General features: G+C 38.6%; 1 protein-coding gene across 2 annotated transcripts; it reads left to right on the top strand.

Annotated features, from left to right (window-relative positions):
• The first annotated feature begins 4558 nt into the window (after positions 1 to 4558).
• On the top strand, positions 4559 to 25403 carry NCBP3 (nuclear cap binding subunit 3). Of its 2 annotated transcripts, none has more exons than XM_083374895.1 (13): positions 4559 to 4775; positions 5849 to 5914; positions 6881 to 6986; positions 8612 to 8737; positions 8928 to 9053; positions 10550 to 10623; positions 11116 to 11224; positions 11960 to 12059; positions 13004 to 13107; positions 16605 to 16893; positions 20784 to 20941; positions 21326 to 21490; positions 24446 to 25403. In XM_083374895.1, the coding sequence occupies exons 1-13, from the start codon at positions 4593 to 4595 to the stop codon at positions 24679 to 24681; spliced, it is 1842 nt and encodes a 613-aa protein (XP_083231021.1). In that variant the 5' UTR covers positions 4559 to 4592; the 3' UTR covers positions 24682 to 25403. The 2 variants fall into 2 exon arrangements, with proteins under 2 accessions (XP_083231021.1, XP_083231020.1); XM_083374894.1 differs by having other exon boundaries at positions 24440 to 25403.
• The last annotated feature ends 1908 nt before the right edge of the window (positions 25404 to 27311 follow it).

The raw sequence follows: 27311 nt of genomic DNA, 5'->3' as shown, positions 1-27311 counted from the left end.
CATGTCTAGCCATGTACCAGATCAAGACTGACCCGGCTTATGTGTTCATATTAGCCCTTGGTGCCCCTATGCATGTGACTGCTTTCTGCACCATGCGGACAAGGCTACCATGCCACTACTGGGCAGCTGTCTTTATATAAACTAAGGCATTTAAAGATTTGGGTGGCGCGGTGGCTTAGCAAATTAAAATACTGGGCTTGTCAGCTGGATAGATCATCACGTGACGGGATGACCTCCCGTCCTTGCTCTGGCTTCTGCCAACCTAGCAGTTTGAAAGCAGGCAAATGCGAGTAGATAAATAGCTACCACTATGGTGGGAAGGTAACAGTGCTCCGTGACCTCATGTTGGCCACATGACCATAGAAATGACAGCTCAATGGCCTTGAAATGGAGATAAGCATTGCTCCCTTTAGTCGACAATGAATAGCAGAGTAAAATCCACAGGGACTCCTTTTTTATTTAATAATTCAGCAGTTGCATTTGTACAGTATACTAAATATGATTCGTGTTAAATCATGGACAGGTTAGGGCTTAGTGCACTGTGTACATCCAGTTCATTTGGTTTGTTTAGGATTCAGTGTATTGGATGAGCTGAGCTGAGAAGTTAACTCTAAATGTAGTGTGGAAACATTGAGGAGGCTCCTGAAGGTAGTTGAGACTCAAAGGAATCCTCCACTTTTACACATGGGCCATCTAGCAAGGGAGTCCCCTTTTGGGAAGTATTTGTTTGTTTTCTTCAGGAGATCTTCCTCATAGTTTCTTTATCTACTTTCTCCAGCCTTCCTGGATTCTACTATATAGCATTGCACAGGTAGGCCTTCCACAAACAATTAACATGCCATAAGTGGACATTCTCAGAAGTTATTTAAGTACACTCAGGCCTACTCATGAGAACAGAATCCCCTGCTTGATGATAACCAACTGATAGCCAAACTGCTCAAGGAGGTCTGACTAATCCTCCCAACACATTCCTGGAGTTATGATTGCAAGTGCTTGACCTCCAGATGGGGCCATGGCCAATCCCTTCATCTTCCTGTTGTTTTCTTCCTTGTCTTTCCTCCTGCTCTTTGCTATCAGATCTTTCTGCCTTTTTTGGAAGATGCCAGCCAGGGTTTTTAGGGCCTGCCCTCATGGGACATCTCCAGGATTAATTCTGCATAGAACAATGGCTGGTTTCTATGTGGGTTTTTCTTTTTAAAAAAGGTTATGACAAATGGCTTAAGATGAGAACCATCAAGAAAGAAACGGAAGGCTTAATACTGGCTGCTCAAGAACAAGCACTACAAACTAATGCCGTGAAAGCGAAGATACATAAATCTACTGACAATCCAAATTGCCGACTTTGCAACGATAAAGTTGAAATTGTTTCACATTTAATATGTGAGTGCAGCAAAATCGCGCAAACTGATTACAAAGCTAGACATGACCGAGTTGCTAAACTAATCCACTGGGCATTGTGTAAAAAATACAACTTGCCTGTGTCCGAAAAGTTGTGGGAACATAGGATGGAAAAAGTTGTCGAGAATGAGAGGGTGAAGATCTTGTGGGATTTCCGAATACAGACAGATCGCCATTTGGAGCACAACAGGCCAGATATCGCAGTCGTAGAGAACCGAAGCATACAGTTGATTGATATCGCTGTACCAGGAGATGCAAATGTCAAAGAAAAAGAACTGGGAAAAATTATGAAATACCACGACCTGGCCATTGAAACTGCGCGATTATGGATGAAACGTGTAACAGTGATATCCATTGTCATCGGGGCACTGGGAACTATGTCCAAAAACTTTGCAAAATACTTCAAGAAATTGCAGCTTACTGCTATAGCTCCAGAAAAGCTACAAAAAACTGCACTACTCAGAACATCTTACATTTTAAGGAGGTACCTGATTGATATCTAGGATGCTGGCAGCAACCTGTGTCAACCATCAGCGCCAGTCAATTTGAGTGTTCAGTTGACTGTAGTTCTTGTTTAATGAAAATAATAATAATAATAATAATAATAATAATAATAATAATAATAATAATAATAAAACATGTGTACTGCCCAACTCTCAATGACTCTGACTCACAACTATCAAGCAAAGAAGTTAAAATAAAAAATAAAGAAAACGTGGCAAACATGATGGAGGGGGGGTGTCTCCCTTTCTCTTGTTTTACAGAGAAGTAAAATAGAAGGTCTTCCTGGAAAATGGGACTTTAGTGTATGCACTGGTCTCTCTCCAAAGCAAATGAAGAAAGGAAAGTCTGCATGCCAAGATGAAAAGGAGGAGTGAGAGGTCGTGTGTACAAGTGTACACATAAACGGGACCTGATGAAAGTAGCACAAAGGCTTCATAAATTGCTATGGGGAAGGGCAAAGAATGTAAAGTCTGCACTGGAGCCACAGCAGATTTTTCAAAAGGAAGAGGGTGGAGGTCTCCAGACTAGGCCAGCCTCAAGCCCAAATGAACAAACATCATCCTTGAAGGCATATCCCAAACGACAAAGCACTTGCCAGCTTGAAAGGCCATTTCAGCCAATTCTAACCATTTCCCCAGTAGCAAGGAGTCAAGTGAAGAGGTGACATTTCTATTGAGAGGAGCAGGAGCAGCAGCTTGGCCGTATCACCATACAGTCTTAAAATATCATGCTAAAAACGTTTCAGTGGGGAGGGGAATGAGAAAGAGGGACAAACATTTCCGAGCCTAGAGCTCAGAAACCTGGGATGGAGCCAAGAACAAGAGCCAGACAAATGTCTATGAGTAGACAGTCCAGCAGATGCAAGTCCCAGCTGCGTGGCCTATTCCCCTTTCTAAGAAAATCCAGAGCAGCAATTGGAGCAGACGCTTTCTTTTACCAAGAGAAAGCTGGATATTTCAAAACAAAATCATTCTCTCATGTATTTAAGGTAAAGAAAAACACCGTCAGTAAGAAATTTGTTGCTTTTAATTAGGGTTACCAGATCTAGACTACAAAAAACAAGACTACTCAGAAAATCCTCTTTGTTGCCATCCAGTGGTCATCTGGATCATTGCAGTCCCTAGGTACCTTTGAAAGGAGCCATTCAACCATATTTGAAAACCTTCAAGAATACCCCACATGTTGTCAAATGGCATTTGAGCTATTTGAAAAATCAGAAACAAATTAATGATATAATTTTAGTCCCAAGGTAACTGAACCTCTTTTCATATCTTAAGTCCCAACAATCATGTTGTCAAAGAACTTGAATCTCACTGTGATAAAAATGAAAAGATCACTTTTTCTGAAAATATTTGTATGTTTATGGCATGTAGTTATTCTATTTATAATTTGCAGTAAGCCCTACAGTTTGCATGACTCGTGACTTGTGTCACTTTAGTCAAGTGCTGAATCCCACCCATCCAGAACCATTGTTGTGCAGAATTTTCTACAACCTGGGGCTCTCTTAAATCCATTGGGATTGCCATTCCCAGAATTGTACAGCTAGCAAAATACTAACTCTGTAAGCAAGTCACAATTACAATTGGCATTGATCATTCTCTTGATAAGAGAAATGAGTTCTGCCACCTATGACTTTGCTAGTCGTGTTCCAAATGAACGCATTACAGATTCTCTGGTACTTCTGCTGAAAAGGAGTTTCATATGGCCCTCTTTATGTTTTTATTTCTAGAGACAATTTTGTCTACTCCTATGCCATTTTATCTACTTCACAGGCTACTTCTGAGTGTTGCCAGTGACAGCCACTTGCTGCCAGCATTGCTGCTTCCTTGAACATTTGTCAATTTGGAAGATATTGTAGTTGGACTGCACTTAACAAGTATGGTCTATATTCCTTTCTAGGACAAGGTACTAGAAACTGATTTGAAGGTTCTTGGAATGTTGGCAGTGATAATTAAGTTGACTCTGTCATTTGAGGCTAGAAAGGGGAGAGAGGATGTCGAACCTGCACAGCAGCATAATCATTACATACTTTTGTTGAGGCACTTTGGAATTTGATGAACGGGTGTCACGTGATTGCAAACGAATACTATCTTGATGTAATGCGCTTAATTAAGTTAATTAAACATCTAGTTGAGTCATTCACATATTAAGTTATGTGTAGGACTAACAGACTGCAAAAATAACAGCTGTGCTCTCCGGACGCGTATGTGTAGCTTAACATGCTGTTGGAAATTCAATTTGCTCAGTTTACGGTTCAATATATTGTGCGAATTGAGAACACTAATAATGATCAGGTTCACCTAACCCAGGGGTAGGCAACCTCGGCTCTTTTATGACTCATGGACTTCAACTCCCAGAATTCCTGAGTCAGCTATGCTGACTCAGGAATTCTGGGAGTTGAAGTCCATGAGTCATAAAAGAGCCGAGGTTGCCTACCCCTGACCTAACCTAAAAAGGTCCTTTTTCCTCTTTTCCGGCAACGGCGAGGCGGGATAACAACAAACCCATCTTCCGAGGCGGCGCGAAGGATAATTCCTCGAGTGGCCTCCACAGACCGCCCTCTGATGGGCTCAGCACCTTCCCTCGAGTGGCGCTCTGCACCGCCGACCGACGTATCTCTATGACTTCCGCCTTCACTTTTCCTGTTTCCGGACTCGCCCTCCTTCGGCGGCAGCGGGGCCTGTGGGGCGATGGCGGCCGTACGGGGCCTCCGTATTTCGGTGAAGGCGACCGAGCCGGAGCCCATGGAAGTGGAGGAAGGCGAGCTGTTGCTTCAGACTGCAGCCCCCGCAACCACCTCGCCTCCGATAGCTACGGCATCAGCGGAGGAAGTAGCCGCGCCGGTGGGGCGCTCGCTGAGGGAGCTGCTGCCGGTAACGGAGCTTGGGGAACGGGCCGGGTGGAAGGGATCGCAGTCCGCCGCTTCCGGAGGCCCTTAGACACGCAAACCGGGATCCGAGGCTTGAAAAGACAGGGCACTCTTTGCGCATGTGTAGACTGCATTTCCATGACCAGAGAGACTGAATTCCTTGGATCCGGATGAATGGAGTTACCGAGATACGCGGATGTTGACAAATAGGCAGTTGAACCCTGATTTATTTATATCTATCTATCTATCTATCTATCTATCTATCTATCTATCTATCTATCTATCTATCTATCTATATATAGCCCTTCTCCGAAGACTCAGGGCAGCTTACAAGCTTAGCAAGATCTTAGCTTTCTCCCCTCCTTTCTTCTTCTGCCTCAAACTGCTTGCCTGGCTGCCTGGCCCCAGATAGAAGCCTTCCCAAGATTTGGCAGGCTTGCACTAAAAAGGGAGTTTTATTTACTGAGTACTTTTTAACTTGGGCTTCGTCATTTCACGGACAGTGCAGTGTAGCTGAGGAGATTTCTCTAGGGCAGGGGTCTTCAAACGTGGCCCTTTTATGACTTGTGGACTTCAACTCCCAGAATTCCTCAGCCAGCAAAGCTGGCTGAGGAATTCTGGGAGTTGAAGTCGACAAGTCATAAAAGGGCCAAGTTTGAAGACCCCTGCTCTAGGGTGCTTCATGGGCTCTTGGAAGAGCCCTTTATGGAGGACATGATGGAGATGGCGGCTTTCTCACAGGTGGCAATGCTCTTTTGGAGGCGGGTGAGGAAGGGTAGAAATTTACCAGTCCTTTGGGCTTCAAAAAAAAAAAAGTACATTACTTCAGTTTAAATTTAACAGGAAGCCTGAGAAAAACAAGAAATAGCAACTGAAATGTTTTTTTAGCTTGGATGGCCCTTGTTAATAAATTGGTTTGGATCTTTGGGAATTGGGAGATGACAAAAGGTTGAAACAGGGTTTCTAGCAGAACTTCAGATTAGGAAAGTATATTATAACTTTCATCGTTAATCGGGGACAATATCCTACAGAAAGGCACTTTGTTCAATAATTATATTAATGATTGTTTTATTTCAGGATACTAGCCGAAGATATGAAAACAAAGCTGGGAGCTTTATCACTGGAATAGATGTGACTTCAAAGGTATTTATGTACAGTGATGTGCTTTTCATTCATTTTGGAAACCTGGAAAATGTCAAGTGTCAGGTTCATTAATGTATATAGGCATATCTCTACATAAGGGTTGTTGGCAGGATCCAAGTAATGTGTTATTTGCAATTTTGTAAATTATCTGTTCTTTTATAAGTATATAATGGCAAATGTAATAGTTTTCATTATTTTTTTTCTCTAGAATCTCTCAGTGTGAGCTTCCCTTCATAGTTGACTGATCTCCATACATAACTCTGAGCCTGAAGAAATATATTTTCATTCCCCAATACAATCAATATTTAAATGGGACTGTGACAATTCGAATAATTGAAAATAACATTTGACACAAGAACTTGGTCTCAGTATGCCTGGGAAATGGTTGCTTTTTCTTGTCATCTATCATCAGCTTCTCTAATTAATTACTCTAATAGTTATTTGCAGAGATTAGGCTATGGCACACGCTGGACTCATCCCCAGTTTTAGGAAGGCTATTGAATACAGCTGATATTTTATTGCAAGAAGCAATTTATGGGAAGATTTTGTATCCTGAAACAATTGGGCTTCTGCATATTTTTCTTAAATTGGAAGCAACCTATCTTCCTGCTGTGAACGTGAAAAATTGTAGCTGTCTAAATTTATTCAGAAGCTTTTTTAATGGTGGCCTGGATTTTATTTCCCAATTGCATCATTCCCTTCTGTCAGGGAGAGCCAAATGTTTCTGCATCACATGGAGACTTGATAGAAGGAGCAAGTTGTTTTTCCAGTTATACTGCATAAAGCATCAGACCATAATTTCTGCTGCTATCCCATACAGGTAATGTTGTAATACTGCAGAGTAGTACAAAAATGAATTTAGGTTTTAAGACATACGAATGTCTTTTCTATTTTTTGCAAAGCAGATATCAGCTGCTGTTACTACCAGTCACTTGGATATTCAATGACCTTTTTTCCTTTTTGTAGGAAGCGATTGAGAAGAAGGAGCAGAGAGCAAAACGTTTTCATTTTCGTGGAGAAATCAATCTTGCTCAAAGAAATGTAACACTGGATCGAGATATGATGAAGAAAGGTATTGAGAATTGTGTGCTCTGTAAACAAGTAAATCTTCCCATTTGTTCTGGGTTTTGTAAAACTTGATGTTTTGGTCTTTCAGGTTGGATGAAATGCACAACTGATCCTCCTTAATGAGTGTATTTTTCAGTGGACAACTTTGTACAGATGAGAGAATCCAAATGTTACATTTCTTAATTTCAGCAAATGAATTTGTAGACTAGAGCAGTGATTTGGAGGAGTTGGTGGCGGCAGCAGCGTGCTCCAGAGGCGAAAAGAAGCAAGGCCTCTTTAAGGAAAGGGTGGAAGAGTCAGGATCAGAAAAAGGAAAGAAGGCGAGGTTGTCAGAATACAAGCTAATTTGAGGGCTAATCCACATGGAGCCCCATTTCCATCTTTCCTGTTTGTCATCGTTCACTCCCTAGAGACTAAAATGGACAATGTGAAATTTGAGCGGGCCCCGAACAAGGAGTATATATCGGAGGTGGTGACCCTTTGAGAGCTGTATGCAACGAAATTTCATTTTGATGTATGCCGATTGGTGTACATTCAAAGTGACAATAAAGTTATCATGTTGATGCTAGTAGTTTGGGAATCAGGCACTTTGTGTAGAAACAGTATGTTGACTGCCACCTCACATTTGCACTTCTCAGCCATTCAGAATCAGTTGCCATGAACGGGGTGGGGGGCTGGATGGTAGGTAGGATGCTTCGGGAAACAAAGCTTCACTGTATCTTTCTGAAATGGACTTCAAGGACAACCGGCTGGGAATGGAATGCAGCTGCATACCAAACCTACGCCTGTAGTGACTGTTCTGAAAGCATCTTGTCTGAGTTTGATATGACATGAGGGCCCATGGGAGGTGACTAATGGAGGACTTGGGGATTTTGGTGCTCGGTTTTCAATTCTGGCTAGGCATTACTGTAATTCACCTGACCTCTAGTAAACTACACCTTTCTTAGTAAATGGAGTTAAGGATCATTCTTATTTACAGGTTCAAGCTGAGGCAGGTCTGACACAGTAGGTGGGTAAATGTTTATTTTAGTACATAGTTATCTGCTATGTACTGAGTCAAATCATTAGTCCGTCTAGGATGGTATAATAGTGGAAGATATCGGAAGTGAACTTCAGGACATATAATTTTACATGGAAATATGCTCACATTGAAAAAGCTAAAGTCTTCTTATGCAACTATGTTTCCTGTGATCCTAAAATGAGAACAAATATTGTTGAATTTAAAGAGGGTCATCATTCTTTTGAAAACAGTGAATAATGCACATTGTAAAAATCTGCTCAGATATAAATCTGAATAGATTTTTACGATGTGCATTATTTACTGTTTTCAAAAGAATGATGACCCCCTATCACTCCTTTAACCTTGTTATGCCTACATTAGGGAAAGAATTCCATGATGGACTATGGAAAAGGGAATGAAAGGAATCTTTTTCCGGGTTTTTCATTTAGATAAATCTGATAATGGGACAAAGCAGCCTTTTTTCCTTTTTTGAACTGTGCTTTGTTGAAGCTTCAAAAAAGTGATGGAAAGCTGATTTATTTGCATTGTTGCCTGATGTTTTTTGTTTTGCTTGCCTTTTTTCTTTTGTTAGTTGCTAACACTTAAACTAGATTTTGAATTTCTTGCAGCCATTCCCAAATTGCGACTAGATACCATATATATTTATGGTGTTGATGAAATGAGCACCCAGGATATTTTTGCCTATTTCAAGGAATATCCCCCTGCTCACATTGAGTGGCTGGACGACACATCTTGTAAGTACTATTTATTTTAAGCAGAAAGATTATTCTATGGGAATTGTCACCTTTATTTTCTGTGAAACGTATAGTGGGAATGGAAGAGTTTTTCCTTATGACATTTCTCTTACACTTGAGACAGATTATTGCATTTTTCATTATGTGTTTGTAGTTTGGGCACTAAATGAATTTTTTTCTCTCTTTTGAGGCAATGTTGTTTGGCTTGATGAAGTAACGGCGACACGAGCACTTATCAACATGAGTTCTATGCCTGGTGAGACAAAAATAAAATCCCAAGAAAACTGTAAGAAAATAGAAGAATCCACAAAGAAAGGTAAAAGACATTTTGTTCCTTAGCCACAGGACTTTGGATTTTGTATGGTACATCTAGGCACACGTTAATTGGTGTTATGTGGAATTCTGAAATTCACTGCTGAAATCACTTATGTAGTTCCAGTGATAGTTTTGCTTGCAGAGATCATAGTATCAGCTTCTACCTCTAAATGTTGTACTCATATTTCATCTGTATTTCATCACCTGTGTGAAAAGGCGGCTTAGGTAACAAGACTGAAAAGTATTTTCAAGAAAACTACTGAGACTGAACATGTGAAACAGTAGACATGTTCAGAAGAATTAACTCAGTTTCAGACCCTTAGTGCTAATCAGACTTAAGCCTTTATTCCATTTTTATCTTTTTGCTTTTGGTTCAACTCCTTATTTTTATAATTAAATATTTTTATTCGGCTCTCCTGAGTCTTTTTTTATACGTTTGTGACATGATACTCTATTGAGGTGGACTATTGGTTTGGCTGAGCTTGTACAGGTAGTCCTTGACTTACAACAATTCATTTAGTGACAGTGCAAAGTTTCAACAGCATTGGGGGAAAAATGATGTAGGGCCGTTTTTCACACAACCATTGCAGCATCCCCTTGGTCATGTGATCAGAATTTAGGCATTTGGCAACTGACTCATATTTATGATGGTTGCAGAGTCCTGGGGTCATGTGATCACTTTATAACCTTCTGACAAGTCAGTGGGGAAGTCAGATTCATTAAACAACAAAGTGTTACTAACTTAACAACTGCAGTAATTTACTTAACAACTATGGCAAGAAAGGTCATAAAATGGGGCAAAACTCACTTAACAAATGTCTCAATAACAGAAATTGTGGGCTCAGTTGTGGTTGTAAGTCAAGGAGTACCTGTATTGCCTGTGCTGTAGAAAGAACTTTACTTAATTAGTAGAACATGTTACGTATACAAAAGTTTTTAGGTTCAATTCTGACTATACTAGAAAGATATCGAAAGACTCCATCCGGTTTATCTCCAATTTTTGGTTGATCAGACTACAGCAAATAGTTAGGCAGTCCTTAACTAAAGTAATGGCTTTCCCTAATGCAAGAGTGTTTCCTATGCTCTTCCACGTTTCAAGCCAAGTTGAATTCCAATTGCATTACTCCCTGAAAAGTTGTAACCTTGAATGCTTTGGACTGATACTGGGATAATCTGCATGTGAGCCACGTTCCCTGTCTCTGAGCTACTTGGTACTAGATAGAAAATGTATTTCTTTCATAAGAAGTGTGGCTCATTTTGTGTTCATCTTGAGGCTCATCTTCATCTTCTTCCTTTTCTGAGTCCTACATGGCTTTAGTGCTGGGAACCTGGAGAGTCAATGTTAGTGCAAAAAGGCCAGCTCCGTTCCATTCTTGTGGAGAAATCCTGCTTCATCTTATGACCTCTGCCTTTGTCACTTCTGGGTGATCAACTAGGCCGTTATTTACTAGGTATAGACAAAGTAATGATTGTAAAATGTATTTTTGTTTATTTTAGAAAAAGAGGAGGAAAGCTCAGATGAAGAAACTGAAGAAGGTGAGGTAGAAGATGATCATCCAAGTGATACAGAGGTCAGTGTAGCATGTTTGGGCTGTGATCAAGTCTGTTTGGATAAGAACCCAAAAAAGAAATCAAAACCAAGGAAGATATTACCTATATAGTCCTCCACAACTTGAGCATTGTCTAGATTTATGGTCTTCCTAACATTCTTAGCAGTTACCATGCTAGCTGATTCTGGGAGATGTTCTACGTATCTGAAGAGGGCCCATAATGGGGAAAACTGAAATGAAATAGCAGAATACGACTAATGAGTGTCTACAATCTAATTTGCCACCCGGGGGGGGGGGAAGAGTTTCATTGACAGGCTGAAATAAAATATTATAACATAGGAACTGTGGTTGGCTGCATATTAGACCAAAACAAGCCCCTGAAGCTGAGCCTTCTGCTCCTCTCAAAGACATGTATGAACTGAATGAAAAAATCTGAAAGCAAAATAAAAAACTGGGCTGGTTTCTTCAAGCTGAGAGATCTTGAACCTTTGTGGGGGTTTTTTTTCCCTACAGCTGGACACTTTATCCCAAGTTGAAGAAGATTCCCTTTTGCGTAATGACCTTCGTCCAGCCAGTAAGCTGGCCAAAGGCAACAAGCTCTTCATGAGATTTGCCACCAGAGGTAAAGAGCTTGACCTAACCCTATACAAAGAGTCCATTGCAATGCAGTGCATAGTTATGGCCCAGTTTGTCTTGGTTTTATGGTCTACAGAAATCTTTCATGAACCCTGAAATAAAACGAATTAGCTATTTCCCATCTATACAGTAATGAACCGAAAATTTCACAGAAATTTCAAAAGAATTAAAAGCATTTGTAAATCTGTAAAAAAAAACACTTGGTAATAACATGTAATGTGTTGCTGGAGTGGTGAAAATATGGGTGCCAAGTGATCCTCTCTGGAAGGCTCTGCATAACAAAGATGCTACTGAAGAGAAGCCTGTCTCTTTAAGAGTCACCAAGTGTATCAGAAAAAGTTTTATCTATGTAGGTTTTCATCTCATCTTTTAATCTTTCCTAATGCTTTCCACTCTCAGATTCATAGGCTATAGATCAGCTGTCTGTGGACTGCATGAAGCCACAGCAATGAAATGTGATTGTGATTTTTTCCCCTATTTGTTGCTTTTTAAAATATTTTTAGCGAAATAACACTCATATTTAGATAGTAAGCCTCTACAGAATTAACCCATATGTTGTGAGTTAAAAAACAAAAAAAATCCACAACATTAAAAAGCATTAGGGTTACATTTTTAGCCATTGAAATTGATTCCCACTATGGAAAGAATTTGTGATTGGTTCCGTAGTTCCACTAGTGTAGAATGTTCCTGCATCCACTTAGCATTTGTGCTACTCTTACAGATGACAAAAAGGAGCTTGGAGCTGCCAGGAGAAGCCAATATTACATGAAATACGGAAATCCTAATTATGGAGGCATGAAAGGCATCTTGAGCAATTCATGGTGAGCTGGGGAGAGATACCCCTCGGAAATTGTATTTTCCAAAATATGAGCTATCGTGTTAGCTTGATTCTTTCATTTGAAGGTATCTTTCATTTCCCACATCTCCTGTGTCTGTCAGGCTAGGAAGATATATTGGAAGTATCTTCTCAGTGTGCTCTTCATTCTCTATAGCAGCATCAGTTAATGCACTGGTTTCATTAGGGCTGTCTTTAGTCCAGGCCCTTCTTACTATATTCTTGGGGTGTGGAATTAGGTACATGCTTGATTACAAGAAGACATGTCTTGATTACAAGAAGTAATGTCTTTACAAGTAGAAGAACTGCAGCAGACAGCACAAGAAATAAATACTCAGTAATACTGGAAATAGGAACACTCTTGAATGCAGGAAATATCTAGAATAGTTTCCTAGACTCCATATAATTTTCAGTTGTAGTTTGAAAAGTTGCCAACATATCTGCAAGACCAAATTAATATGTATATCTGGGCATGGGTTGGGGGGGAAACAGGCTTGTTAGTTGTGATAGTTGACAGAATATGCTAAAGCTAATCCTGGATGAACAAAATACAATTACTGTGTTTGTAGCAAACAGCATATTTGCATAACGTGCTATGATTAAAGAAATGTAAATTATGTTATGGTATAACACAGTGGTATGGTTCATATGACCCATTAGGATGCTTGCTGGATTCTCTCAGAATACTGAACTGTAGCCATAACCAAGCTTCATTGTATTTTGTCATGATAGTGACAAAAGAGTAAATGAAAGTTCATCATTTTTCTGGGTCATTTGCAAATGGAGGGAGGCACAACCAAATCATCCCTGACCAAAAATTGACTGGTTATATCTAAATTGTCTATAATAAGCCCAGTTTTTAGTGGAAGATTATAGGAAAAACTTAACGTTGGTGAACATGATAGCTGCAAACCTTCTGTGTCATTGCAGGAAGCGGAGGTATCATTCACGCCGACTTCACCGGGATGTAATTAAAAAAAGAACTCTCATTGGGGATGATGATGGTCTGACACCCCCTTATAAACATCATTCAGGTAAGTGAAAACATTTTTGTAATGCAAGCAAATTATAACTACTTCTAACACAGTTGGTCTGTTGTACATTATAAAAGTGGACTATGTATATAAAACAGGTGTATGAATAGGTGTGTATGTGTATTTTTTTCTGACATAAAGACTTTATTACCTAATTTTGCATGTATATGGGCTCTCCAGTAAAAACAGTTATCTGTATTATAGAATAGCATAGGAAGGAAAAACTGGGTTTTAGGACTATGCTTTCATTCCTCTCTAAAAGCAACAGAAAGTGTTATTCCTGGAATATAGGCCAAGATAGTTTAAGAATCGAAGTAATCTTATGGAGCAAATAACACAAATAGGAAAAAAAAATACTAGATAAATATTTTAAGGCAGGAGTTGGCGTCATCGTTCAGCCCCAAACTCAGATAAAACTAATTACTTTTTTTCAGCCTTTAGAATTGGTTCTTGCAAAACCAAAACAGCCAAGAATTTGCGCATGCAAATGACATGTATGAGCAAACTAAAAATACAACAACCAGGGAACAAACTTTACTTCTCTATACAGAAAACCTCACTGAAATCTTTATACTGATATCTGGTGACTAATCTTGCACTTTAAGCTCTTTTTCAAGGTTTCTAAGAAAACGTCCATAAAGAAGGTCACCTCAACTAGCTGATCTTGACAAAAAATATTCAGCCAGACCCAATTATTACTTGGATGGGGAACTATCTGGAAATCTGCGAGTGTTTCTAAAATTAGGGAATCAAACCATTCATAAATGCCATAATCCAAATGTCGCAATAACAGTAAACAGAGAAGCTTAGCTTATAATCAGAAAAGATACCATGGACTGGCTTCTAGAAATTATTAGAATAAGAACAAATGTTTCCAGTAGTGTGTCTTTATGATTCCTGCTTCTTGATTTTCAAATACCATGAGTTAATGTTTTTCAGGAGAGAGACATGTTCATTATTTCTGACATCTGATTCTACCTGGTAAAAGTTGCTTTCATCCAAGACATTGCTATTACTATTTATGCTGCTCTGTGTCAAAATGAATGCTCCGTATATTAAACACCTATTCTAGTAAAGGAACAACAGTGACCCAGAGAACTGTATATTTTGTCCACTCATTCATAATGGTTAAAATAAAATAAGACTTTTCTTAGTTGAGGTGAACCATATTGGGCAGAAATGATTTGATTCCTCATAGCCACTCTTGACACTTAGATGGACTAGATAGTAATGGTCAGTGTAATTCAATAAGTGTCCAATGACATCTGTGGGTTAGTAACATCAATGATATTTTCTGGAGCTAAGTATGAGTTGTTTTACTTGGGTGATGATTTCAGAGCCTTTCCTATCAAGAATTGGGTAATGACAGATGAGAGCTCATCTTTATCTGCAAAGTAAAAATATATTTTGGAATTTAAGTGAATGTTCATTTGAGAAACCTTTTTTTTAAAAAAATTGTCCTGGGTTTTTTCTTCCCTATATTTTCTTATGTTGCTGGTTTGTTCATGATTTTATGTTATCAAATAGCACCTTTGCGAGGAAAGCTCTGCCTCGACCTAATGAGCAAGTGCTTAGGTTTGAGGAGGACATTGCAGAAACTTAACATTCAGAAAGCGGCAAGCCTGGATAATATTCCTGGGCAAGTTCTTAGGGAGTGTGCAGATGAGTTGGCCTGTGTTCTTACAGATATTTTTAAGCTTTCATTGTAGCAGGCAGTGGACCCTTCACGTTTTAAGACTGCAATTATTTTGCTAGTGCCTAAAAACTCTACAGTCATAATTCTTAACAATTATTGTTTTGTTGCACTTAACATCCATCATGATAAAATGCTTTGAAAGACTGATAAAGGAGTGTATTGTATCCAGCCTCCCTCTAGCATTTGACTTACTTCAGTTTGCTTACCAGGTGAATCACTCGATGAGGATGCTAATTCATCTGTTCCCCATCTGAGTTTGGCACACTTAGAGGAAAGAGACACTCGTGTGTGTGCTGTTTGTCAACTTGCTGTTTGTCAACTTTAATTTGGTATTTAATATGATAATTCCTCCACATTTTGCAAAGAAACTGGGCCTTTTAGGCTTTAATACTCCTTTGTGCAATTGGATTCTTGATTTTTTTTTCACTGATAGGCCCCAGTATGTGCGAGTTGGGACTAATATTTCTAGCACCATTTCTTTAGCCTAGGTTTTCCTCAAGGCTGTGTCCCAAGTCCACTATTGTTCACCCTGATGACTCATGATGTGCAAAGTTTGCTACCAACCATATTGTGAAGTATGGTGGGCTTCATTCAGGATGACAATGATGGTGCTTATAGGAAGAGGGTTCAGTGAACTGGTGTAATAAGAACAGTTTGGTTCTAAATGTAGGAAAAACAAAACAAAAATCATTGATTTCAGAAAAGTAGGACACAGCGATACATACCTCTGTGTATTAATAATTCAACTGGTGGTGGTGGTGGTTAAGAGTACTGTATTACATTTTTTGGGGTGCAGCTAACAAGTAGGTTAGCTTGGTCTCACAACAGTGAGACACTGGTGGAGTGAGCACTGCAGCACCTGCATTTTCTGCGTCGTATGAGAAGAGCACATCTTCCTCACCATTTTCTATAAAGGGATGATTGGGAATATCCTATCATATGTATTACTGTTTGGTTTGGAAGTATTACTGCTTTGGACTGGAAGGCTGTGTATAGACTGGTGAGGATGACAGAAAAGATAATTGGAAGTTCATTTCCTTCTATCTAGCACATGACATATAAGCCCAGCTTGACCAGAGTCCACAATATTGTCAGGGACTTTACACATCCTCTCCATTACCAGTATTCATTGTTGCCTTCTGGGAGGAGGCTTCGTGCTACCTGAAGAGAGCTTTGTAGCATATAGTATCAACCTTAACTCTCAAGACTCTTTTCTTTCCATCATACATTCAAAATGAACTGTGATTATTATGTTTGTAAGTTGTGTTGTTATTTTTGTATAACTTGGCACTTTGGGATGCTGCTGCTGTTATTGTATTACTGTTATCTTTGGGATGGTGACATTGTTTGGTGGATGGCACTTTTTGTTTTGAGAGTGGGCATCAGAATTTCATTTTAATGTATGCCATTGTGTATACAGAAAAATGACAATAGAGGTTATTTTATCTTCTTTCCTCTTCATTAGAGAGTGGTCTGTTGCCACAATCATTACTGATGTAATAGACAAGCTATTATTTATGATCATAATTCATGATACATACAGGGAATATACAATTCTTTAACAGGGGAATTAGCAAAATAAATTTCTAATGTGCTTAGGCATCAGTAGAAGTCATTTGGGAAAGAGGAAGTAGACTAAACCAACAAAATATTTACTGATTTCTTATTTTTTGGTTTCCTTTTGCAGGTACTCTACATACCACCTAATGAAAGGCTTTTGTTTTTTGTATCCAACCATTTTCACACATAAAATGGTGGGTGCGGTTTTAGCCTTTTTAGAAAGATCTTTCTTGTCTTCCAGGATTAGTAAATGTTCCTGAAGAACCAATTGAGGAAGAAGAGGAGGAGGACCAAGATGATGATCAATATATGGATGAGGATGATCGTGTAGTTGTGGAATACAGAGATGAACTGCAGGCTTACAAGCAGTCTCGTGAACGGAGTGCTCGGCGGTCCAGTGCTAGCGAATCTGATTCTGATGAAATGGACTATGATCTTGAGCTGAAAATGATCTCTACCCCTTCCCCCAAGAAAAGCATGAAAATGACTATGTATGCAGATGAAGTAGAATCTCAGTTGAAGAGCATTAGGTAAGGCTGGTTTACATTGAGAAAGCTGAGTTCCTTTATTTCTTAATCCTAGATTACTTTGGCGAGCAGATGAGGTTTGACCATCAAATTAAGATTGCATAAAAGAAGAAAAATTGGTTCAAACTAAGTATGTTGGAATTACAGGCACACTGGTGATATGAAAAAAACTGACATGAAATAAAATAAATTTAAAGCAGAATAAATGAAGCAATTGCAATGTAACTGACCACAGAATTATAATAAGAGGTAAATCAGAGACTGAGGATAAATCAAATTAGGAAAAATATTAAATTCAAAAGATAAAAGAGTATATTAACATATATATTTTTTGCCTGTTCCATTCATACTATAAACACACTTGAGCATTCTAAATATTTAAATGTAAACATTCCAGTGGAAGTTCAAGATTCAGTCAGGATCAAACTGCAGGCTGTGGGCAGAGTTAGCCTGAAACACTGTATTCTAACCCCACTGTGCCACCACGGCTCTGAATGCTGAAACTGTGTTCCCAGAGAAGCAGACCAGTGGGTGCTCTGCATGGGCATTAATGGAATATGGGCAGGCAGGCACTAGAGTACAAATTCCCATGCTGCCCAGGGATGCCTCAGGAGAGAAAGCAGCAGGGGCAGGAGTGAGCGCCAAGCACCAAATCACAATTACATGAACTTGGGGATGCTGTGACTGTCACAACTTTTGAGTATTCATTGTAAGTCCCCCTCATTCAGTGCTATCATAATCAGTCACTGAAGAAATACAGTTGCAAGAAAAAGTATGTGAACCCTTTGGGATTACGTGGAGTTTTGCATGAATTGGCCATAAAATGCGCTCTAAACGTCATGTAAGTCACAACAATAGAAAAACAGTCTGCTTAAAATAATACTACACAAACATGAGCTGTTGTCATGTTTTAATTGAACATAAGATGGAAACATTCACAGTGCAGGGTGGAAAAAGTATGTGAACCCCTAGCCTAATGACTTCTCCAAGAGCTAATTGGAGCCAGGAGTGAGCCAATCTTGACTCCAGTCAGTGTGATGATATTGGATGTGTTGCTGACAGCTGTCCTGCCCTTTAAAAACACACACCTGTTTTGGGTTTACTGGTCTCAAGAAGCACTGTCTGATGTGAACCATGCCTCGCAGAAAAGAGCTCTCAGAAGACCTACGATCAAGAATTGTTGACTTGCATGAAGCTGGAAAGGGTTACAAAAGTATCTCCAAAAGCCTTGATGTTCATGTGTCCACGGTAAGACAGACTGTCTACAAATGGAGAAAGTTTAGCACTGTTGCTATTCTCCCTAGGTGTGATCGTCCTGTAAAAATGACTGCAAGAGCACAGCGCATAATGCTTAATGAGGTAAAGAAGAATCCTAGAGTGTCAGCTAAAGACCTACAGAAATCTCTGGCACAAGCTAACATTTTTGTTGACACATCTACAATAAGGAAAACATTAAACAAGAATGGAGTACATGGGAGGACACCACGGAGGAAGCCATTGCTGTCCAAAAAAATATTGCAGTACATTTGAAGTTTGCAAAAGAGCACCTGGATGTTCCACAGCACTACTGGCAAAATATACTGTGGACAGATGAAACCAAAATTGAGTTGCTTGGGAAAAACACACAACACTATGTGTGGAGAAAAAAAGGCACAGCACACCAACATCAAAACCTCATCCCCACTGTAAAACATGGCGGAGGGAGCATCATGGTTTGGGGCTGCTTTGCTGCCTCAGGGCCTGGACGGATTGTTGTCATTGATGGGAAAATGAATTCCAGAGTTTATCAGGACATTTTGCAGGAAAACGTACGACCATCTGTCCGCCAACTGAAGCTCCGCAGAGGATGGGTGATGCAACAGGACAATGACCCAAAGCATACAAGTAATTCAACAAAACAATGGCTTCAACAGAACAGAATACGCCTTCTGGAGTGGACCAGTCAGAGTCCTGACCTCAGCCCGATTGAAATGCTGTGGCATGACCTTAAGAGAGTGATTCACACCAGACATCCCAAGAATATTGCTACACTGAAACAGTTTTGTGAAGAGGAGTGGTCCAAAATTACTCCAGATCGTTGTGCAGGTCTGATCTGCAACTACAGGAAAAGTTTGGTTGAGGTTATTGCTGCCAAAGGAGGGTCAACCAGTTATTAAGTCCAAAGGTCCACATACTTTTTCCACCCTGCACTGTGAATGTTTCCATCTTATGTTCAATTAAAACATGACAACAGCTCATGTTTGTGTAGTATTATTTTAAGCAGACTGTGTTTTTCTATTGTTGTGACTTACATGACGTTTAGAGCGCATTTTATGGCCAATTCATGCAAAACTCCACGTAATCCCAAAGGGTTCACATACTTTTTCTTGCAACTGTATTTGTAACCCAAGAAGTACCTGTATATTGGGTTGATTATGTTCCTATACTTCTGGACTTTGAAGACATCAGTAATTTCTTTGATCCTATGTTCCTCAATTTTGATGCATCTGAACTTTCCTACCAGTAACCAAACCATTTATTGGCTCACGCCAGATGTTCTGTCTATGATACTAAAGCCTCCATATTGAATTGGCAAGACAGACCATACATTTTTCCTAGAGTTTCCAGAAATCATCTCATAAAAGTTAAAAATAAAACAAACATAATTCTGACAATATGCAAAAGAAAGCAGAATGTAAGACTTTAATTGGATAATATGTTCTGGTTCTCACTGACACATTGCAGAAGTAAAGTTAGTTACTAATACCGTTGTTACTAAAGCTCAAACAAATCACACATGGGTCTGTATGTTCTAATAAAATTTTGTTTCTGTATCAAAATATTAGGTGACAGTGCAATTATGAAAGCTAAATAATAATTTTACATTAAGGTGAAGTTCCATGTTTTTAGCAATAGCTATGTACATTATTATTGACTTTATTTCTACATTGTTAGTTTTAAATACTCAGTATGTTCTAGCAAGTTCTAGGTCCTTCATGATCCAATGAAGTGCTATATATAAAAGTGAATGTAATCATTTTAATAATTCAGTTTTATGAGAAGGAATGTAGATGCATCATTTTTACTCATTCAAACTTAAAATAGCTTCTAACAGCATATAATTTTGCTGTGTTTTTTTTGTCCAGCAAACCTTTTCATTAATTTAGACCAACTTTTATTTTTGGACTCCATGCATCTTTGGAAAAGAGAAAAGTCACATGTGGATTCTGTGAGTCAAAATTTTTAGGTCCATTTAAATTAATTTTTGAACTGAGCAATGCTCCAAACAATGTTTTCTACACCAAATGTACCCAATTCAGTCTTCATTTGATTCAGGTTCTGATGGTTATTTTTTCCCACAGCTTCCTTAAGATATGAATTTGGTTCATGCTTTTTTTGATCCAGACTTTAGTGGGTTCTCCCAGTTTCCTTGTTTGTGGAACATCAACAAATATCCAAATTAAGACTTTCTGAACGATACCCATCTCAGAAAACTTGAAGGTTTTAATTCTTAGAGATGGTGAGACATGGGCAGAAGAAGCAATTGCCTGGGAGGATTCAAACATCTTATTTTGGTCAAGATAGACACACACCATTCTAGTGCTGGGACTCCTTTCCGCTCACATTGGTGATCACATTTGGGAAATGTTTGCTCCTGCTAATATTTAGTCTTCCCTGGGGTCAAGGACTTCAGCTAGCCGCTGGGTGATCTTTCCTTGGCTTTGAGATGTTCAACAGAACAGAGGTTGGAGCACTTTCTCACTCCAAAACAACTGGAACCTCGATTTTGAAGTTCAGATTTACCTATTCTCATTAAACCCACACACCTTTTACACACAAAGGTGTTCTGATGGAGTTTGCAGAGCTTGCAGTTTCATGCATTTTGATTCATGCAAGATTTTTTTTTAATGTAGAAATTCAATGAGAGCAGACAGTGTCACTTCCAGCAATATCAAGAATCGTATTGGAAGCAAAGGAGCCTCGGAGAAAGTTACTGATGTGAGACTGCTGTTGGAAGAAAAAAGGCATGGGAGTCCTGGCCTGCATCAGCCCCTGAGCTCTGTGAAATCAGGTAAAGGATTCTCTGCTGTTGATTATCCCGATTTACTTCAGCTTTGGAGGACCTGTTTTGTAACATTGTATTACTTGCATAATTCAGAATAAATAGGATGAACAACGTGGATATTTTTCAGATGCTCGATGCCCCTGAGATGGCATTGTTGATTTGGCCCACTGTTAAGAAGTTTCAGATCATTCACCCTCCTGATACTGCATGTGCATGTACACATACACCCCCATCCACGCCCCCAGTCTTCCCATCGGGCTCTTGGAACATGTACTACCACTGGTATACTCAGCTTAATAATAATGCTTATATTCAGATTCTTCATTGCCATGTTGAGTGTTAGTAAGCAGAGTGAAATTATATGCATGATTGTCCATATATTGTTTCCAGATGTCCGACAGAGGCTTGGCAAGAGGCCACATTCACCAGAAGTTCCTCAGCCGAGCAGCATCTCTTCATCTCATCGTGAGCCTTTGTCTGATGTTCATAGTCGTCTAGGGATCCCCAGGCAAGAAGGGAAAGGCCTTTATTCAGATACCAGAGAGAAGAAATCTGGTCAGTTCTGTGCAGCGTTCTGTCGGGCAACTTTTCTGATGCTTTTTAGAAGCAGTGGTGGCCAAAGGATGTAAACAGAGCATGTAATTCAGCACTAGTTTCTTTTTTTATATAAAAATCATAAGTCACTCTCTGTTGCAGTAGACAGCATGGGAAGTAATATCATACAGTAGCTTCATTATTGTGCAATGATCTGGCAAGCATAGATTGAAATCTCTGCTGAACTCTGATGCTGATTGAGACGGTCACTCTTTCTTCAACTGCAGGGACGCTGTGACAGTCGTAGGTGCAAGGACTGATTGTAAATCACTTTTCAGCATTATCATAATTTTGAATGGTCATTAAAGAAATGGTTGTAAATTGAAGATTACCTATAAGTGTTTTTGGTTCTCCAGAAGATTAGAGTATGTTGAATTAATTTTGTACAATAAATGAATCTTATCTCAAGAAGAAAGTTTATAAAAACAATATGGCTGAAGTTAATAATAATAATAATAATAATAATAATAATAATAATAATAATAATAATAATAATAATAATAATAAGTTGGAAGGGACCTTGGAGGTCATCTAGTCCAACCCCCTGCACAGGCAGGAAACCCTATACCATTTCAGACAGATGGCTGGCCAGTCTCTTCTTAAAAACTTCCTGTGTTGGAGCATTCACCACTTCTGGAGGCAGGTTGTTCCACTGGTTAATTGTTCTGTCAGGAAGTTTCTCCTTAGTTCTAGGTTGCTTCTCTCCTTGACTAGTTTCCATCCGTTGCTTCTTGTCCTGCCTTTGGGCACTTTAGAGAATAGCTTGACTCCCTCTTCTTTGTGGCAGCCCCTGAGATATTGGAACACTGCTATCATGTCACCCCTCACTCTTCTCTTCGTTAAACTACACATACCCAATTCCAGCAACCGTTCCCTATATGTTTTAGCCTCCAGTCCCCCAATCATCTTTGTTGCTCTTCTCTGTACTCTTTCTAGAGTCTCAACATCTTTTTTAATTCTGTACATCAGATCATTCATTGAAAACTTTTGGGAAACCACACTTAGATTCATTCGCTTCCTTGGCAATTTGGATTCCTTAGGTTTTCTTGGCTATTCGGATTCCTTAGGCTTCCTTAGCTATTTGGATTTAAATAAAACAATTATGGCTGGGAAAAATAGTATTTTTTTAAACAAGTTTTAATTGGTTTTCCAGTTTAACATCCATATATTTAGAAAGCATCGTGGTGACTGGGTAATCAAAAATTCAGTAACAGAGTTTTTAGTACATAATTCAGGTTACATTATCAAAACATCCTTCTCTGTTTTCCTTAACATTTAGTACAACATGCTTAAACTAGTAAACTTCTAAGAATAACATGGTCAGTTAAAAAAATTTGTCAATCCAATTTTAGTTATACCTATCCATGTCCTGTTTTTTAATTTTACCTAATTTTTGATTTTGGTTATAGTATTCGAGTTTAGCCTTTAATATCCAAAATAACATCCACAACCCAAGTTTCCCTTATTTCACTACACCAAAAATTGTAACATCTAACATACACAAAATAGCTGAATAGATCTACCTATCCATTTTCTATTTTTCATCCTGATACATCAAATGTTACCAATACAATAACCTATATTTATCAATCTACTTCTACTTATACATAACCAAATTCTGTTTTGATTTTTACCTAATTCTTAGTTCTTAGTTGAAGTATTCAAACATCTTTTAACATCAAAAGTGGCATCCATAAACCAAATTTCCATTATTTCACTACACAAATTATAATATCTAAGATAAGTCTGATAGATACATAAGCACTTTCTAATTTTATCTCATAAACATTTTCTATTTCAGATCCTAATAGATCACACATTACTAAAAGAATAGCCTTTAGCAGCTCTCTAAAAACTCATTTTTTTAAACCTAACCCTAGCTTTCTTTTTTTGCCAACCAGGTTTCCAGACCAAAACCTTTAGGTTGCCAGATAGGTCTCCCTTCGCTCCAGCATATATTATTTGAATCGAAGGAGACCATCTAACCATCAATAATCCACAAAAGCTAAACCAATTACAATCATTAGGTTGTTGCCCTGTTGGTTCAAATCTCTGTATTTGCTCTAGTGTCTTTATCTTCAATTCGGTCTGATCTCTTCCATCCTCTGGGTTCATCTGATTTGAGTAGAAGGTCTTATCCAGTTTTGTAGTTGCTGCTTGGCTATCTAGGCTTTCAATAAGCTGTCTTTGTTAATCTTTAGCATCCTTTATTTTGGCATTACTGTCTTCCACTTGATCTACTTTTAAAGTTGTAGGCTGTTTAGATGGGGTTAAGATTGGAAGATTGAAAATAGTATTTTCTATACCGTACCAAATCAGACACAAATAGAATGAGTGTCGGTGTCCTTCCTTATGGGTGAGAATGCTGGGTTTAATATTGTTCAAAAGGAATGGTTAAAATATTTCATTTACCAACATTTGGCTCTTCAGAGAGAGATTCTGGGGATAGTAATACCCATTTCTTTCCATGTTTTAGCACTATCTTTGCTGTGTAAACGAAGAGTTGCATTTTGCCACTTTATCTGGAATGAAATACAGAATGAAAAACTCTGATCCTAAAATTCTTGCTGTGGTAAATAAAGTGGGAGGTGGCCAAAAAAAGGTTATCAATGACTTAGGCAGGAATTAATATGTAATGATAAGGATAGGGAGAGAAAGATGTAAAAAATGATGGATATTTTATAAACCACTCTGGAAGTCTTTAACAGCTGTAGGCAGAGATACAAAGTACATGAGGTATTATTATCCCAGGAAAAGAGATATGTATGCTCAATACTTTATTCTTACTGTTCAGAATACATTGTAATTGTAAAATCCTAGTTTGAATTGTATCATTGAAGACTTAATACCTCTTTGACAGCATGCTTTTTCTCTGCATACAATTCTTACTACATTCTTCTCTTTGTACAGTGACAGCAAATCTACGGACACGTTTGGGATCTGCATCAAAGACGCAGGAAAAAGTCCCAGAGAGAGCAGAAAAATCATCAGGATCACCAGAAGATGACGACTCTGAGCTCCAGCGGGCATGGGGGGCCCTCATTAAAGAAAAAGAACAGTCACGTCAGAAGAAAAGCCGACTTGATAATTTGCCATCGCTGCAGATTGAAATTAGTCAAGAGAGCAGCTCAGGCTCGGACACAGAATCATGATGGCTTTTAGTGCATCCTTGGAGACTGTTCTACAGCTCCAAACTGACTTGTCTGGCCTGGGTCCAGGAGCCTTCCTCTGCCAAACATCTGGTCCAAGTTTCAAGGAATCTCTAGTATGAGATGTCCTTGCATGGCAGAGGTGACTTAGGCAGTGTGTGTGTGTGTGTGTGTGTTCCTGTTAGGAAGCCGTCAAGATTTGTAGAAGACTTGTATCTTTCCATTAAAATGGAAACAAGATTCTGATACTCCACAAATGATACAGAACATTCTTGGTTGATCACCTTTGCCTTTCTGGTTTTTCTCTGGTTAGCCATTTGGGCTGGCCCTGCTTCTGCTTCTCCTTCTCCAGAATGACCATGAATGTAAATCCAAGAAAGGACAATGAAAATGTTCTCTCTGTTAGTGTCAGCATTTTCTGAATGTGATTCCATCAGAATTGGTTTTCTATATTGGAGAGAAATTTCTTATCTAAAATGAACAGATGAAATCCTAAATGGTACTTTTTGTTTATTATGGAAAATTAACTTAAAAATAATACCCATGTGTATAATGCTCACTGGGAATATTAATTTATGTATGTATGTGTGTACACATACATATGTACAGACATAAACACACATATCTTTGTGGCAGTTTTGTTGTTGGTTACAGTAACAGCTACTATTGTGGTTTTATATATACAGAATTTTATATATACATATATATATCAGCTACTATTGTGGTTTCATATATATATATATATATATATATATATATATATATATATATATATATATATATATATATATATATATATATACACACACACACACATACATATATATATATACATATACATATGTATATATACGTATATATATACACACACACACACACACACACACATTATATATATATATATATATATATATATATATATATATATATATATATATATATATATATATATATATATATATATATAGTGTGTGTGTGTGTGTATGTGCATGCACACGTGCATCCACGTGTGCGTGTGTATAAAATAGATTAATGGATCTCGGCATAGCATCCAATAAAAGCCTATGCATAAGGCCTTTTGAGATGAGAAGTGAAGTAAAGATTAGTTTCTGGTCAATCATAGCCCTGTTACTGGAGGTGTGCATATGTTTTGTCATTATTGCTGTCATGATATAGATATCTGTAGTAGAGTCTCCTCCGTATTCCCTAAGTTGTATTGTTTCTTTGACACTCTTACTTTGATGGGTAAGTGATAAACCTTTATCTGGGCAGCTTCCCCTGTCCCTGCTTCTTCCAATGCAGGAAACAGATTTTTTAAAGTTTTAAAGTAAGACATGTAGCAAACAATCTTCCCAGCCTGTTAGACTTCTGCAGGGAATGTACCTCTTTAGTGCTTATTTAATACATTTCTTGGGTCTTCCGTCTTTTCCTTTTGACAAAATGGGAGCTTTCCCCATTCTCTGCAGCTTGGGGGCTTTGGATCATTAGTTTGGAGTTTTGTGACACAGAAGAGCAGTAAATGACTTAAACTATTTCCATGAACAAAACTTGCAAGGTCAGTTAAAAGGTCTTGAAGACTTTCCTTTTTTGTACTGGTTTTCATTTGTTTAACTGGATTCTAAAGATTATAAATGACAAAGTAAATGTGATGTTTGATTATGAAGGAACTGTTCAAGTGCATACTTTCCATCATATAAAACCCAATTATTTGTACGCATGTACACACACACACACATGGTTAATATAACAAAACGTTTTTATTACAAATAAAATTCTGATCTTAACTGTAGTATATCTCAACATCTCTGCTATCTGATTATCACAGTTTCAATTCTGACTGCAAACTCTGGAGAGCTGAAAGCCATAAAGCTAGCTGAAAGAAGGAAACTAATGATATTGTCACATCGTGTTAAGCCAGAATTCCTCTGATCTACAAGCAGAGTGTTTAATGCAGGTGCCTGTTCATTCTGATGTATAGGAAGTACTTTCAAATAAGAAAAAGTCAGTAAATCACAAGGAATTGATAGACCCAACAAAGCAGGTTCACACTTTAAAGCTATCATTTTTAGTTTGTTACTGTTTAATATTAACATCAAGAAAACCAAGATCATGGCATCCGGCCCTCTCAGTTCCTGGCAAATAGATGGGGAAGAAATGGAGGTAGTGACAGATTTTATTTTCTTGCGCTCCAAGACCACTGCAGATGGGGACTGCAGCCAAGAAATTAAAAGACGCTTGCTCCTGGGGAGGAAAGCCATGGCAAATCTAGACAGCACACTAAAAAGCAGAGACATCTCCCTGCCAACAAAAGTGCGTTTAGTTAAGGCTATGGTCTTCCCAGTTGCAATGTATGGCTGTGAAAGTTGACCATAAGAAAGACTGAGCGCCAAAGAATTGAGGCCTTTGAACTCTGGTGCTGGAGAAGACTCCTGCGAGGCCCTTGGACTGCAAAGCAATCAAACCGGTCAATCCTAGAGGAGATCAACCCTGACTGCTCTTTAGAAGGCCAGATCCTGAAGTTGAAATTCAAATACTTTGACCACCTATCCTAATGAGAAGGAAGGACTCACTGGAAAAGAGTTTTATGTTGGGAAAGGTTGAGGGCAAGAGAAGAAGGGGATGACAGAGAATGA

This window comes from Vipera ursinii (assembly GCF_947247035.1).
Source record: "Vipera ursinii genome assembly, chromosome: 1".
NCBI lineage: Eukaryota > Metazoa > Chordata > Lepidosauria > Squamata > Viperidae > Vipera > Vipera ursinii.
Note: the sequence above shows the minus strand (reverse complement) of the source record. Positions and strands in the feature narration are given on the sequence as shown.

Bases quoted from the DNA above. Each gene is read 5' to 3' on its own strand.
- NCBP3 (XM_083374894.1), top strand. From the start codon at position 4,593: ATGGCGGCCGTACGGGGCCTCCGTATTTCGGTGAAGGCGACCGAGCCG. The intron at 4,776-5,848 runs GTAACGGAGCTT...GTTTTATTTCAG, and splicing joins CGCTGAGGGAGCTGCTGCCG to GATACTAGCCGAAGATATGA. The intron at 21,491-24,439 runs GTCAGTTCTGTG...CTCTTTGTACAG, and splicing joins TACCAGAGAGAAGAAATCTG to TGACAGCAAATCTACGGACA.